Source organism: Rhodamnia argentea, chromosome 3, assembly GCF_020921035.1.
Source record: "Rhodamnia argentea isolate NSW1041297 chromosome 3, ASM2092103v1, whole genome shotgun sequence".
In the NCBI taxonomy this organism is placed as follows: Eukaryota; Viridiplantae; Streptophyta; class Magnoliopsida; order Myrtales; family Myrtaceae; genus Rhodamnia; species Rhodamnia argentea.
The window spans coordinates 35178210-35193167 of NC_063152.1; the positions used below are offsets into that span (position 1 = coordinate 35178210).

A 14958-nucleotide genomic window follows, 5' to 3' on the forward strand; every position below is an offset into this window, starting at 1 on the left:
ATCAATTACCGATGAGGAGTTAGGGCAAAAATAAAAAGAAAAAAAGAAAAAAAGAAAAGGAAGAAGAGAAAGAAGAAAAGAAAAAAAGTAAAAAAATATAATGATTCAAATGCCCTTAATTAAGCCCTTCTTTAAAACAAAAAGGGCACTTGATGCTTTTTTTTAAAATAAGATCCACTTCAAACTGTCATTTAAAAAAATGATGCAACTTCAAGCTCTTATTATGAATTTTCCCTTCACCTTATTCAAAACTAAACAATCTCCTAGCTCTTTAACTTCCATGTCGAAAATAAATAAGAGGATATCTTCTTCTTCTTCTTCTTTTCTTTTTTTTGTCGTGACCATTTTATCCATTGTTTCTTTAATGTAATGGAAATGCTAAGTATAAACATTGTCTTTTTCTATTTCAGATGATGTTTTAATAGAAATTTATAGTGGCAATTTCAACCGTTAAAAAAAAAAAAAAAAAGGACAACCAGCTCGCATCATCAAAATTACGACAGTTGGGAACTTTCTCAAATATAAATTGTCGGATTACAATTCGGCCACAATTGTACTAAAAACTAAAAAGAGACCGTTTCCACGTGTCGAGCCGTGGAATATTAAAACACGACATTTTGCGTCGTTTCCCTTATTACCATATAAAATGGCAAAACTTCTGGTCAGATATCACTTATAAAAACGCTGGAGCATTCCAGCCAAAGTTGACTGGGGGGTCTCCCAGCTGTTGTATTTTGACTTAGATCTCCATCTCCCGTTCACCTTCTTTGAATGACTGTCTTCTTTTCTTTCTCATTAGGAGTGTCAAAAGAGCCCGTACCAGCTCGATCCGAAAATTCACCCTAATTTTTGGATCTTTCGGACCAGCTTAGTATTGTTAGGATCGGACCAGGTTGGGCCCGGCTGGCCCGGTTTTGGCTTTTTTTTTTTTACCCACGTTTTCTTTTTAATTTATCTTATTTTCATTTTTATTTTTTATTCGATGGACATATCAAGTAATTTTGATTTTTAAAAAAAAAAGCAAACCGACCCGACCCGACCTGAATATGATTTCGAGCCGAGTCGGGCTTGGTATTATTCAGTTTTGGGCCAGTTTGGGCCGGGCCTAGACCTGGCCCATTGACACCCTTATTTCTCATTCTTTCATACTCGGAGGAATCGCATGTTAATTTGCCAATTTGGCTAGGCAAGATCTCAACGTCACCATCGTGTTTCTCGCGGATCAAGTAAGAACTCTCGCAGATTCCATCCAATTCGATGACACAAATGGTGGACATATCAATATAATCTTTAATGCACTTAGATTCCTGCATTTTTGCAGAGACTCACTCGAGATTACGTGCGACGTCCTGCCTCCGTACGACGAAGAGTCGAGCAACAGCAGATAAAGACTTGAATCAAGTTTCTGTCGAAATGATGTGAAGGTTGATGTCTGAGTTACCTTCTCGTTGGACGTAAGAACGAACAGTGGTGCCCGTCATGGGCCGTCGACCCAATTCTACCATGTTTCCTAATTGGAATCGGAGCTGGATACTAGCATTTGCGGAAACTCCAGAGGAGATTAAGCAGAGATGGACTCTTGACCCTTTACCTTCTTTGTTCTTACGATTCAATTCTCCTGTTATTCCTATAGTTGCAGCATAGCCACCTAAAAGCATGCTCAAAAGATTAAGGAAAGATTTAATCGACATTTGGACATTAATTTCTCGATGTCCCAAGCTCATTAGTAGCACCAAATGATAAATCCACATAGTTCATATTCATAACAAAAAGAACCAGATAAAATCTATAAAATTATATTTCGACTGTGATTTGACAAAAGCCCCTTTTTTCTTAAAAACTGAAGAGAAGGCATTCCCATTACATATTCAGTGGATGACATGAAAATCATGTACAATAACATACTTGAATCACCGATCGTGAAAATACAACCCGTAATGGACATATCTCGTTTTGTATAGATTAAGCATTGCCGATGCAGTCCTAGATAGATCTCGCATTCGAGAAAGGGGCAGGAATTTGTCGTCATTCTTCATTGTCCTCTCTTTATGTTTGAAAAAACATCACTCTTTTGATGAACATTAGATCAAACGACTGAAGAGATGTGATTCTTTTTTTCACGTTCAAAAGTAATACTTGCCTTTGGCAATTAAGATTAGCTTACAATCAAATCCTAAAATTTTAAGATAGTGCGGTCAAGTCCTCAAGCGTGTCATATTTATGTAATGAAGTCACTATATGAGTTTCGTTTAGTCCGATTTAGCTAATAGATCACATCGACATTATTTCCTTTTTATTACTTTCTCCCTCTTATGCAGTTGTTATTGTTCACTCAAACATCAAGGGATTATGAAATTGATGTCGTTTTTATCGAGATTCTTAATTTCTTTCCTCGGATCTCAATGAAATTAAATTAAAAGTTCAAAAAGCGAAAGACTTAAAAAAAAAAAAAGAAAGAAGAAGACAACAAACTAAAAAAGAGAGAGAAAAGCTAGAAAAAAAAGACAGATAAATCGTCTGGGGCTTGCAGCCCTCACCGGCCATAGACAAAGTCTTGATCCTTGCCACGAGCAGGTGAGGCCTCGTAAGGTCTTGCTTAGGTTTATGTGAGCACGCTTGCCAACCCTCTTGCATAGTGGTAGCACCTCACCACCACCACGCAACGGTTGGGCAACCCTCGCATCGAGTTCGCTAGGGTGGGCCGACCCTTGTGCCGTGGTGACGGGGTGTGGATTCACAATTGAATGGCAACAAGGTGCCAAAATTCCACTTTGAGTCAAAACCGACTAAAATTGGAATGCCAAATCTTCTGAGGCCAATTCGGTTCGGACTTCGGACCGACTTAATTTTCTTGACTACTGTATACTATGTTCGGATGCTTGGTCGTGTAACAAAAACTAGAGAAGCTACAAATGGACCCCCTCGGTTTTTTATTTATTTATTTTTTGGGTCGAAAACCCCCTTGGTTTCAAAATATCATCTTTGCAATTTCGTCCTTTTGGGCCCCTTGATTGCGCAGTTGTGGGCCTATCGAGCCTGTCCAATGGTCCGTAGTCCTTTATAATCAGAGAGCCTGTACGGCCCAAAAACCTAAACCCAGTCCCAGAGTCAACGAATTTTCTTTGACTCTCCATCTTCTTCTTCTTCTGCTCCGGTGATCGAGCAAACAGATTGACGAACTTTCATCGAAAAAAACTGAAGCGCGAGTCGAAGCAGGTGCGCTCTATCCTTCGCTCCGGACTCTCTCGCTGGCTCTCAATTCAGTTCGATCGTGTGTTTTGCGTGGGGAGTAGTCGGTGATTTGGGACATTTCGAATTTGCTTTCTATTTTTATTTTCCCTTTTTTGGATTTTTGGTTGATATCGATCCGAGGTTTCCGCCTTTTTATTCGCTCCGTCCTAGGTTGTTGATTCAGGCGAGACGGATTCCATGGTTGCTTTTGATTTGGTTGGTTCTTGGTTCCCGCGAGAAGTCGATTTAGGAAGACCAAAACCACGAAGCTGCGAGCTTGCTGTCTACAGGCGTCGCGAGGTTGCAAGATCGTGTGAGCTCGCAATCTTCTGTGCGGTTTGCACGGACCATCAGTGACAGTGATAGTATTCAACTTTACATCCATCCGCTGATCGAAATAAAGGGGAAGAAGAGGAGGATTCCAGTAATGGATTAGGATTATCTTGGAGGAATCAGGCAACTTGTATGCCGCCGGTTTTTTTTTTGTGCTCCCTTTGCATTCTGCAAATCGATGAGCTTTAACCGTAGGTGATGAGTCTGATTTGTTTCAGTGGCATCCCTGTGTCTTTCATAACTTCTTGGAGCTTTAATATGAGGAAAGGGATGGGAGAGAGTCCAGCTACTCATGACTCAACTCGTATTTACTATGTTGTCCTTAGCTGTATACAAGTTCGTTTCAAGTTCGAGCTACTTGACTGCTGAGCCTTTTGAGCTACTTGGCCTCGTAATAGTAGATATAGCTCTCTAGTTGTGACCCATAACAAGAAGATTTTTCGTGAAAGAGAGAGAGGATCATTCATATGCTATCTAGAGAACTTAGCCTGAAAATGTCGTTGATTTATGTGTTCCTCTATTGTTGGATCACTTCCTGACTTTTGATCTGTAACGGTATTATGGCTGAGTTTAGTTTCATCATTTTGTTGATTTTTATGATCTTGTCATTCTACACCAATCACTTCCATACAGACTTGTGATTTGATTTGATTTTCCAGTTTGTACTGGCCAAGTACATAGTTATATCTTGAAATTATTTGTGGAATATGATGTCCTAATAATGGTTATGCTTTAAAAAATAGCTGGAGCTAATCTTTTTTTTTTTTTTTTTCCAGCTTTGAATGACAGATTTGCTACGAATATTGTCTCTCTGAATTGTACAAGAGATGCAGACGCTGGGCAATTTCAAGTTACCCCCTTTCTTCAATTACCCTCCTTATTTCACGTAATTACTTGAACTCCTTTCTCCTCCTCTGATGGCACAGTTTATGCTGCATCATTTATTCTAATAATCGTTAGGACGCACTTCTTGTCATTAAATTAGCATAAATAACCTGATATGCAAGAGGCATAGTTTTCTGAAACTATATGCAAAGGAATGTGCCTAAATCTATTGTAGTCATTTTTAAGCCCTTCTTTTTATCCATAGATCATCTACAAAAGAGCACAATGTTTCGGCTTAGTTTTTCAGTACCAAAGTGCTGCCTGCATTGCAACCGCAACCCCTGGAAAGGGTTGCTTTTGGTCTGTGGCACTGTTTTAGGTCCCTGCTTCTATCACTACTCTATTTCTTTGTTTTCAAATGAGTCGTAGGAAAGATAGGGCTTTTCTGTATTGGCCTGCTGCCTGGCTCTGTTCTGATTAACATTGAGACGACATTTTTTAGCTCATGTCACGATCTGTAAAATATCTTACACTTGCCAATCGAGCCACAAATAATATTTTGGGATCAAGGTCGTATATGCTATGATGTGACTAGTGGTTGTATGCTGAAACTAGTTTTGGTTGAACCGTCATCTTTAATTGAAAGGGCAAATGTTTACTCTATTAGTCTGGTTTTCTGTTTGGCATGTGAATGCGTAAGCCATGTGAAACAGAAATATCTCAAATTGCCATCTCTGCCGGTGCACGTTATCTGTATCTGCTGCTTTCTTATCTGCTAGATGTCATCTAAAAAAGGTTGTTGATGGAAATGACAAGCTGGCTGCAAAAGATATCTCAGTCAACCATCTATTTTTTTCTTTTCAAAAAAGAAATAAGCATCAAGGGTGCATATTAAGGATTACTTTAGATTTTTCATTCAGCCCGAGTCAAGACAAGTGACATTGATTGTTTTGGTAGTCTTCATAGTTCCATTGCACAAATTTTCATCTCCTTTTGTTTGAATAATTGGTTTTTATTATGGCTCACAATTTGGCTGTACCTTCTTCAGCTTGCAGCCAGTAAGGGACACGCGAGAGAAGCAAGTGCAACTCTGGAAGGAACTTATCCTTGATTACTGTAAAACGCAAAAGATATCTGTGATTGGATTGGAAGAAGAGTTTCCACTGTTTTCAAATCCTGCGATTGAGAGTAAGGACCTTTTCATCAATTTATGCATTAGGTACTTCTTTTGGTTATTTCTGTGACCATCCTAGGTCTTATGTACCTCTGAAAAAGTAGTATTAAGTGCAATTCTGTGTCCTGGTGTTTAAGTTTGAGAGTTTCATCTTTTCTCTCTTACAGAACAGGGTATCTATTGACGCTAATCGGGAATGATCACAGTTGTCTTTTGTTCATCTGCCCATGTTTCTGAACAATACTAGGTCTTATGTCTCACCTGAACAATTCAATAGTTAATCACAGTTTAATTTGCGCGCATGTTATGATGAATCTACCATTTCTTTCCACTGGATCAATTTCCTTGTGCCATGTAGTCTTTTTTAGCTATGGCATTGGTTTGCAACCTTCCCCAGTTCCTCGCACATTATTGTTGTTCTAAGGTCACTTACTTTGTCTACCTAACAACATATGTGTTTTTACTATTATCACTCTGATAGTGCAGGATCTCTTACTCATGAAGCAAGGGAAGCATTTCTTGCTGCCTTAGTTTCTGAGGGTGCGAGTACTTCATAAATTCTTTCTTCTCTGTCTTCGATTACGTTTCCTTTAACGCTATATGCTTATTAAGCAAAGTCAAATATTGCCTTCCTCATCTAGCAGGACGTGCAGAATGGTTGGACAAAGGACACAGGAAGTGTCTCATTCTCTGGCACCGCATTCAAGACTGGGCTGATATTTTATTAAACTTCGTGAGTTAATTAGAGCTTTAATACAATTTGAAGCTTGTTGGGTTGGGAGAGGTACGCTCACCAACCTTGTTTGATCAGGTGAAAGATAATGGGCTGGAGGACTCTGTGATGACGGTTGAGGAAATACGTTCTGGGCCTGAATCTCGTGGGACAGGTAAAGTAGCTTTTGCATTCTAAGAGAAAATTCCAAGAATTGCACATTAGGTAAACACGTGTTGCCACTGAATTCAACTTGGGTTGAAGAAAAGCATTTTTCTCGAAGTCCTGCAGACAGATTATGCTATTCACAAACTCTGTGGAAAATTGCCTCTCTTTCTTCAAGTTTTCTCCTCTAATCCTCTTGTCTTGGTAGGAAGCAGTATCGTTTAATCTTAGGTGAATCATGGTTTGGTAGCTCATTAGGATGGTCACAGCTCTTTCATGCAAGTTAAGCGGAGTTCCTTTTTCTCTGCTAGATCTTCAAGGAGTGGATCGCATCATCCTCATGCGAGCTTTGAAACTACTAGAACACAAGGGGAAGCTTGCGATTTTCAAAGGGACTTCTGCGGATGACGAAGGCATTAAATTCTCTCGTTAATGAAAATGAACGCGCGCTTTCATTTGAACTTCTAGCATCTAAAATGGCACATGTACTGTTCCTGGGGTGCTTTTATTTAATCTTTCTTCGGGTTTTTGAGTAAGAAAGACACTACAGAATATCGCTCCTACTTGTAGTCTTGTTGACTAGCTCTAGAATGTGCAAGGCAATAGGAGAGCAGTGCCAGGAAACTATGGAAGTGGTACGTTGATCCTCTCTTCCACGGATCAGAAAAAATGGTATCTTGAACCACATGCCATGGTTACTTGCCCCCCTAAACTTAAAAAGAAAACCTTCTTGTTGACAATGCCGTAAAGTACCAATGACCCGTAAACTGCGACCTAGATGCATGTAATGGTTTTGCGAAATAGGTCGTGGAATGACGCGTTGTGACCTTAGTCTGCCAGTATGGTTCACCGGCTTTGAAGACCGGTCATCACAAAAGCGGGCTTTCTCGGGTCGGATCCCATTATTATCGTCACTGTTACTCTTAGATGGGCGTGTTTTAATGAGCAGTATCATGGAAAAACATCTAACAGGTAATTCTTACACCACATTTGAGTACCTTTGAAAAGAAAACTAAGGTTGACTATGTCATAATTCAATAATTTGTTTCGTAACTTTCAATGTCTCGTCCAAAAGTTGTCTCGACTCCGAAATTTCACTCCCCGAATTCCAAAGGAGTGCTGCGAAGAATGGGATGGGATTGAGAAGTCAGGCAAAAGATTTCTGTGGGCCCCACTCGTTCATCTGTTTTTTTATTTTGGGTCCAAAACCACTCGTTCAGCCTTGTTCTTGATCACATGACAATGAAAAACCTTCGGAAGGTCAATTATTCGAAAAGTGAAAAAGCGAGAAATTTCGTTTCGTCAAAAGATCAATCATTCGAAAAAGAAAGTTTCCTGGCTTTGATCCTTTGTGTTGTCCAAAAAATTGAGTTGACAGAAAATACTTCGATTACCAACAAAAATTCTTGGACATAGATTTTACCGTCAATGAATTTAATTAACTTGATTTCCTGAGCAACAAGAACAATCAAAACTAGGAAAGCAATTTCCAAATTGTAGGTTTTTTGGTTTCTTCCGACACTGTTTATGTTACAAAAAATGAACATTGCTCGATAATATTTTTTAGAGAAATAAGGGTTTTCCTAGGATTTGAAAAAGGTTTCATTTTGTTATATGAAGACGTCAATCAGTTACTTATTTCCATAAGCAATCTGAACGTTAAAAAAAAGAGAAAAAAATCTTTTCCAAAATTATATCTTTCTCGAAATGCGATGGGTGAAAATGAGTAAACCATAATTGCAAATATAAAGAAGTGAAATTCACTTTCTCTTTACCCCTACATGGTTATTACAGTTTTCACTACTCCCTCTAAATAACCGCCCAAAGTAAATTCTTCTTCCTCTATTAGCCTATCAAATTTACTTTCCCATTCACTCTCTAAAACAATCGATACTATTTGATTTTTCTCGATGTTTAATAGTTAAGTTCTGAAGTTTCCATTTGTCACGTGTTTTAATAGAGTGCCGGGCTGTATTAATACGATATTTACGAGAAACTATATGAGTAAATGTAATCTCCGCCCTTTACAAGTGACCATAACGAAAATAATTCCCCTTGCCTTCTCTTTTTCCGCCTCGTTTTTTTTACATCTATATTTCCTTCCCTGCGATATTTACGAACCAGTAAAAATTAATTTCCACCCTTTTTAAATAATGATGATAAAATTAATTTCCCTCACCTAAAAATTAATTTCCCTCGCCTCCTCTCTCTCCACCTCGTTTTTCTACGTTTATATTGCCTTCGCCACGACATTTACGAAAAATCTACGAGTAAAGGTAGCTTACATCATGTTTAAATAACGATTATAAAAATAACACCACTCGCCTTCTCTTTTTTCCACCTCTTTTTTTTACGTTTATATCGTCTCCGCCCATTAGAACTTTTTCGAAAACGTATTGTAAGTCTTTAACACCTTCGAATTGAAATATAATAAACATCATCAGTTTTTTACTTAATCGACAAAATCTTCTAAGAACTTTATCCTCTATACCATATTGAGTTAATCCCTCGAAAAACCTCGAATTAGTGCACCGTGATAAATTTACCTCAAATTATTTTTCTTATCGCAAAAAATTTCAAATTGATACACTCGTGACAAATTTACCCAAAACTATTTTTCTACCATAAAAAATACCAAATCGGTATACCTATGATAAATTTATCCAATACTATTTTTTTTGACCATCAAAGATTTTAAACTAATACACATGCGACAAATTTACCTTCCGTTAGTTTTCGTTAAATTGTATTAATATCACGAAAAATCCTAATTGATACATATGTGATTAATAAAGGGTAAAAACTGAAAATGTGTACATCCGATAATTACCACGTATTATCCCACTCGACAATTTGACGATAAAATATACGAAGACTAAAGGAGGGTACATTTATCACGATTATATTAGTTCGGGATAAATTTATCGAAAGTATATCAATTTGAGATTTTTAATGATTAAAAAATAATTTAAAATAAATTTATCACACGTGTATTAATTTGAATTTTACGTAGTATTATCCTGCTATATTGAACGATCTTCTTTTACTTTTTACCCCATCTTTTCCAGTATAAAATCAAGGAAATCTGTATAAAATTGGTTAACAAGTTATCTCAGTGACTTCCACCCCGCGTGACGTGAACGCGCTCTGGCTTTCCTTATATAATAAGGCCAGGTAACTTCGATCCAACAGAGGTTGTCTCCCGCGCTGTCCCTCGCTGTGTCGTGACTCGCAAAGCCTTCCGATCATCGGTTTGGTTCTTCTCGATCGCCGATCTCCGTGCTTCGATTCGAGGGCCATCGTCGGTTCGTCGCTTTGCCGTTTCGTCAGGTTTGATTGCTACTTCTTTCGACGCTCTCTCCGTGCAGTTTCTAGCGAAGTAGCGAGGAAGTTTTTGGTTAGGGATTTCCTTCTTTCCACGATGACGATCTCCGCGCCGTCGGATGGTTTTCTAGAAGCTGGGCGTCCGCCGGTGGCGACGAGGGCCGTCGGGCGTGCGTTTGGTGGTCATCCGTGGGGATTGTTAGGTTTCTTGTTAACGAAGGAATCGGGTTTTCTTCCGCCTGAAAGGATCGGGGATTTGTTACCTTGATTTGAGGGGCTGTTTCGGGGATGGCGAGCTTGGAAATTAGGTTTTTGATGACTGGAATTTCTCGTGGGGGCGATGCGACATCGTTGTACGAATTTCGTCATACATTTAGTGTCTAGTTCATGTTCTAGGTTTTCAGTTATCCTGCTTCCGGGTGAATTTGATTTGGTTGGAACTGAAAGAGATGGAATCATGGGGAGGGCTTTGATCTTGGTTGTGCACTCTCTGGATGGGTCGATTGTTCTTTATTCTATCCACATTGTTGGTGATAGAGGAGCTGAAATGTTTGGGGTTGCTGACTACAGTGGGCCTTGGTTTTCCTTCAATGGATCTTCTTGCAAGAACGAGTTCTGATGGTTTGATTTAACTTGGGACTGGGTTATTCAGTTCAGTGATTGATTGTCTGTATTTCTGTATAATAGCATGGATATTAAGACAGCGAGGAGTACTGTGGGTCGGCCACAGAAATCAGCTGCTCATCATAATCAACTTCGAACAGCACCAGCAGGACACAACGTTTGTAGCTTCTGGTTAAAAGGGAGGTGCAACCGGAATCCCTGCAAAGTATTTGCACGATGCATCTCTTGCTCCCAATGTTTACCATCGAGCTGCAAAGCAGTCAAGTGATACGGGTGAGGATTGCCCTGGGAAGGGCCCTGAATCTAGTCCGGTGAATTCAGCGAGTTCAACTTCTAGAGAAAGGGGTGATTCGACCACAGATAAAAACCCTCAAAAGCCCCGAGAAAAAGTATGCCATTACTGGATATCAGGCAACTGTGTGAAAGGCGATGCATGTCCTTCCTTGCATTCATGGTTTCAGGGTGTTGATTTTGCCATGTTGGCTAAGCTTAAGGGGCATAAAAAGGTACTACCTACGGATTAATTTTTTCCTCGTGTTCTCTCTTATATCCAAGACTATAGCTGGAGATAACTTACTTGTGTTGCTTGTTTTATTGAACTCCAATTGTTTCCATCCTGTATTAATTGAGATGTTGAAATATCATTGCTTAAGTAGGTCTGGAGTCAACTGATGTTCTTTTTCTTAATGACAGTGTGTTTCTGGAATAGCACTTCCTCCTGGATCTACTAAGCTTTACTCTGGAAGCAAAGATGGAACAGCACGAATTTGGGACTGTCACACTGGTCAATGCGTTCAAGTGGTCAACCTTGGTGGCGAAGTTGGGTGTTTTGGTTATGAAGGTCCTTGGGTGTTTGTTGGCATGCCTAATACTGTCAAGGTGAGTGGTTGGCTGGGTTATTATTTTCTCTGGCTATTCTTGAATTTGTGAGCTGATCCATTGTTTTCTCTTGTATCTATTGTAGGCATGGAATACCCATAATGGTGCTAGCTATGATATAAGTGGGGCAGTTGGACAGGTTTATGCCATGGAAGTTGGTAAAAATATGCTTTTTGCTGGAGTCCAGGTAATTTATTATTGGAAAGAATTTAATGTCAGATTAGGTCACTTGCCCATCTAAGTCAACATTCATATGATCACTGACTGCCTCATTCTGTTGATAGTTGTGCTGAATTATATTGGTCTTTCTTTGATTGTACTGAACAAATTTTTTCTTTTCTAGGATGGTGCTATCTTGGTGTGGAAAGGATGTAGTGAGGCGGATCCTTTTCAGATGGCTGCGCCTCTCACGGGTCACAATCGGGCTGTGGTATCGTTAATCGTTGGGCGCGGCCGGTTGTATTCGGGCTCCATTGACCGGACAATAAGGGTAAGCTTGGTTTATCATAGATGTCTCTCTCCCCTGATTAGTTGTTTGTCCTGGGAAGGCATGACTTGGCGTTTGTAGTTTATGTTTTCTTTTGCATCTACATCATCCTGTTTTTTCTCCTCCTCAGGTGTGGGACTTGCACACTATGGAGTGTGTTCAGGAACTTGTTGGACACACTGATGTGGTGATGTCACTTCTTTGCTGGGACCAGTACTTGATATCGGGTTCATTGGATCAGACGGTTAAGGTCTGGATTGCCACTGAAGGAGGCAGCTTGGAAGTTGCCTATACACATCATGTGGACCATGTACGTTTGCTCTCTATTTTTTTCCTTTTTTGCACTCATGGGGATTATGGTATAATTATAGGAAAAAGTGTAGTCTATAAGGGTGAAATTGTGTCCTCTTTTATTGACTTCATATGCGCGAAGTGCGTGGACCTGTTTACTATCTTAGATTGCAAAGAAGCGTCTTATTGCTTTTCGGTTTTGTTTCCTCAACTAAAAATAACTGTATGAATAACATTGGAATGAAACTTTGTAATATGGCCATACTGTCAAGTACCTTCCATGTGCTTTGCTCTATGTGGAGACGGCATGCCTTATCAGTTTCTTACCATGATCCTAGACTCAAGTGATGTAATTTCATATCTTGATGTTGCGAATGTTATTTTGTCCGGCACAGGGTATTCTTGCAATGTCAGGGATGACTGACGCAGGTGGTAAGCCAGTCCTTCTCTGTGCATGCATCGACAACACTGTACACTTGTACGAGCTCCCATCGTAAGTCCAAAACAATTCCTATTTCTCTAATTGGTTTGACATCCTTGTCTCTCGGTGAAGACTGTTCTCTTCTTCTGCTTGGCTGACTTCGTGCATTGTACTCCAGGTTCACTGAAAGGGGCAAGATATTCTCGAGACGAGAAGTTAGGACTCTTCAGACAGCTCCTGGGGGCCTATTCTTCACAGGAGACGATGCGGGGATGCTGACCGTATGGAACTGGTTGGATTTTCCAAAGAGCCAAAAAGAGCAGCTTCCTCATTCGATGGAATCATGCTAAGTGGGAAGAAAGGATCAAGGTATCGACATTGGAGTTCAAATTTCGCAAGGAAGACAATGTCATCTATGCCCTGATGCTACTGGGATGGCTGTAACTGAATACCATCTGCACCGCAATCGCAGTTTTTTGGCTCTGTCGTTTTTGTATAGACATTAATCTTTTGACGGCATGGTCGGATTTGTATATGATTCTTTTATCAGTAATTGATATGCTATTTGCTATTCAACTTTGGGCAAATCCATTTACTTGGTAGACCACAGAAGCTGTGAAAAGGGAGCCTTTCTTCTTTTAGAGATTTTACAGTGGTCGTCATTTTCTCTGTACGACTGTTAAGTCTTATTACTGAAAAAACGAAATAAAATAGAGGCGCTATAAGTAAATAATGAATAAACGGAACTTCAAAATTGTTGCATGTTCCTCTCACTCTGATGAAAACAAGTTCACATAGTATAGGCTGACTACTGTTGTATGGATAAAAAATTGTTCAATGAGGAACTCATAAATGGACTTCTTAAGCTTTATGACAACTCCTCCAGAAAATCCTAAACTTTCTACAATTTTATCAATTTAGTCCTAAATTTTTTAATTTTACCAATTCAGTATTAAATCTTGGTCTGAAGGGCTCAATTGGCCAAAAATAAAAAGGTTTTAAGACTGAATTTGTAAAAGTGCAATAGGTTAAGGATTTTCTTACAATTTTCCTCAACTCTAGGGATACTTTAGAACTTGAAATTCGAATTGATACACTACGTACTACAGTTCAAACAAATAGATCTTAAAAACTAAAACCGATACACCCGATATGATTAAAGCTTATGAAACTAATAATAAGACTACTTCGTCTTTGAAGAGGGAACAAGCTCTGCAAAGCGATTTCGAAGGAACGCAGGAACATGAAAATTTGGAGAACTTGAATAAGGAAAATAACTCTGACAAAAAAAAAAAAAAAGAAGGAAAATAACAAGTTAAGAGCATTCTCTTGGGTCGGACCGGAGAGACATGAGATGGATCGCGAGGGACTAGGATTGATCTGGCTCAAGCTGTGCAGCTAATCATTAATTTGTCGTTCGACCGAATCCCATGAACTCTATGCATATACATGTTCAAGGATATTTATCCATTAGTTAATCCGGTTTAAATGACAACAATGTTAAAAAATTATCTTTTTTTTATGGTTAGGGATCCAACTTAAGATCTCATGCCCTCCCTCCATCTCAACACCAAAATCAATTCTGCCACAAATATCAACACTCTCGATGACTGATTCGATTGGAATTGATTCATCATGCATTCGTCAGCATGCATGATGTTTAGCTAAAGTAGCAAACAAAAGGGGCAAATAAGCATGCGTTGCAAATTCAAGTTGAGATATTAACGGTCCTTCTAAGACAAAATGGAATTTTCAAACGTTAATTTAGATTTATGAAGATCAGTTTCATTTCAATAGTCGTGATATGTCTGCGAGTAGGGGATCTCCATCCATAAGTATCCATTTGCAAGAATTAGAGCATATCCAACCCAAAAAAAAAAAAAAGACTCCAATAAACAATGGAGATTTATGGACCATGCATTAATTTATTGGCTAAAGTACAATTCATCAATTTAATATACTCGGTTGTGCCTGCCAAGTTGACTTATAAGTTTGAGCTCGATCGGTCCTAATCCCTCGAGATCCACCTCGTGGCTCGCTCTCCGCTCCGATGGACTTCATGCGGAAGCCGAAGTTCAATTTTGGGTCATTGGCTACAATCTATCCCGACATTTGCGGATCGGACATGGTGAATGAAAGATTGTGAGGAAAAAGATCGACACTAGGGAAGAGATTGAGAATGCACTATTCGAAGACGGATAATTCGCGTAGTTTTCTAATGAAGACAGCGTATTTATACCGAAAAGACTGGTTATGTTATATATCGACACAATTTCATATGTGGAATTATGTAACGAATTCATTATTAGACAATGCATAAGGATAAATATCATCAACCGAGGCAAGTCGAGTAGGCAATCTTGGCAATATAATCGGATCAATTAGATTGCCTAATCGACATGCCTGTAAGCTGCAACCATAATTACCAGAATCTCAAAATCATGTCCTGATTAATACCGGATTCTCCACTAAGATTGCCAAATCGACTGGCT

The 14958-nt window shown here is 39.2% G+C and overlaps 2 protein-coding genes across 6 annotated transcripts; both read left to right on the forward strand.

Moving 5' to 3' along the window:
• The first annotated feature begins 3092 nt into the window (after nucleotides 1-3092).
• On the forward strand, nucleotides 3093-7064 carry LOC115725941 (vacuolar protein sorting-associated protein 25). Of its 5 annotated transcripts, none has more exons than XM_048276592.1 (7): nucleotides 3093-3216; nucleotides 4341-4450; nucleotides 5438-5608; nucleotides 6045-6103; nucleotides 6205-6296; nucleotides 6375-6450; nucleotides 6752-7064. In XM_048276592.1, exons 2-7 carry the CDS (start codon nucleotides 4392-4394, stop codon nucleotides 6871-6873), a joined length of 579 nt encoding a protein of 192 aa, XP_048132549.1. In that variant the 5' UTR covers nucleotides 3093-3216; nucleotides 4341-4391; the 3' UTR covers nucleotides 6874-7064. The 5 variants fall into 5 exon arrangements, with proteins under 5 accessions (XP_048132549.1, XP_048132551.1, XP_030511471.1 ...); XM_048276594.1 differs by having other exon boundaries at nucleotides 6208-6296; XM_030655611.2 differs by having other exon boundaries at nucleotides 5438-5577; nucleotides 6050-6103.
• A 2556-nt stretch (nucleotides 7065-9620) lies between these two features.
• LOC115725934 (zinc finger CCCH domain-containing protein 48-like) lies at nucleotides 9621-13090 on the forward strand. Its single transcript, XM_030655604.2, is given in 9 exon segments — nucleotides 9621-9770; nucleotides 10452-10590; nucleotides 10592-10894; nucleotides 11082-11267; nucleotides 11353-11454; nucleotides 11611-11757; nucleotides 11885-12064; nucleotides 12441-12538; nucleotides 12645-13090. Coding segments are annotated over 8 exon segments (1326 nt in total). The 5' UTR covers nucleotides 9621-9770; nucleotide 10452; the 3' UTR covers nucleotides 12817-13090.
• The last annotated feature ends 1868 nt before the right edge of the window (nucleotides 13091-14958 follow it).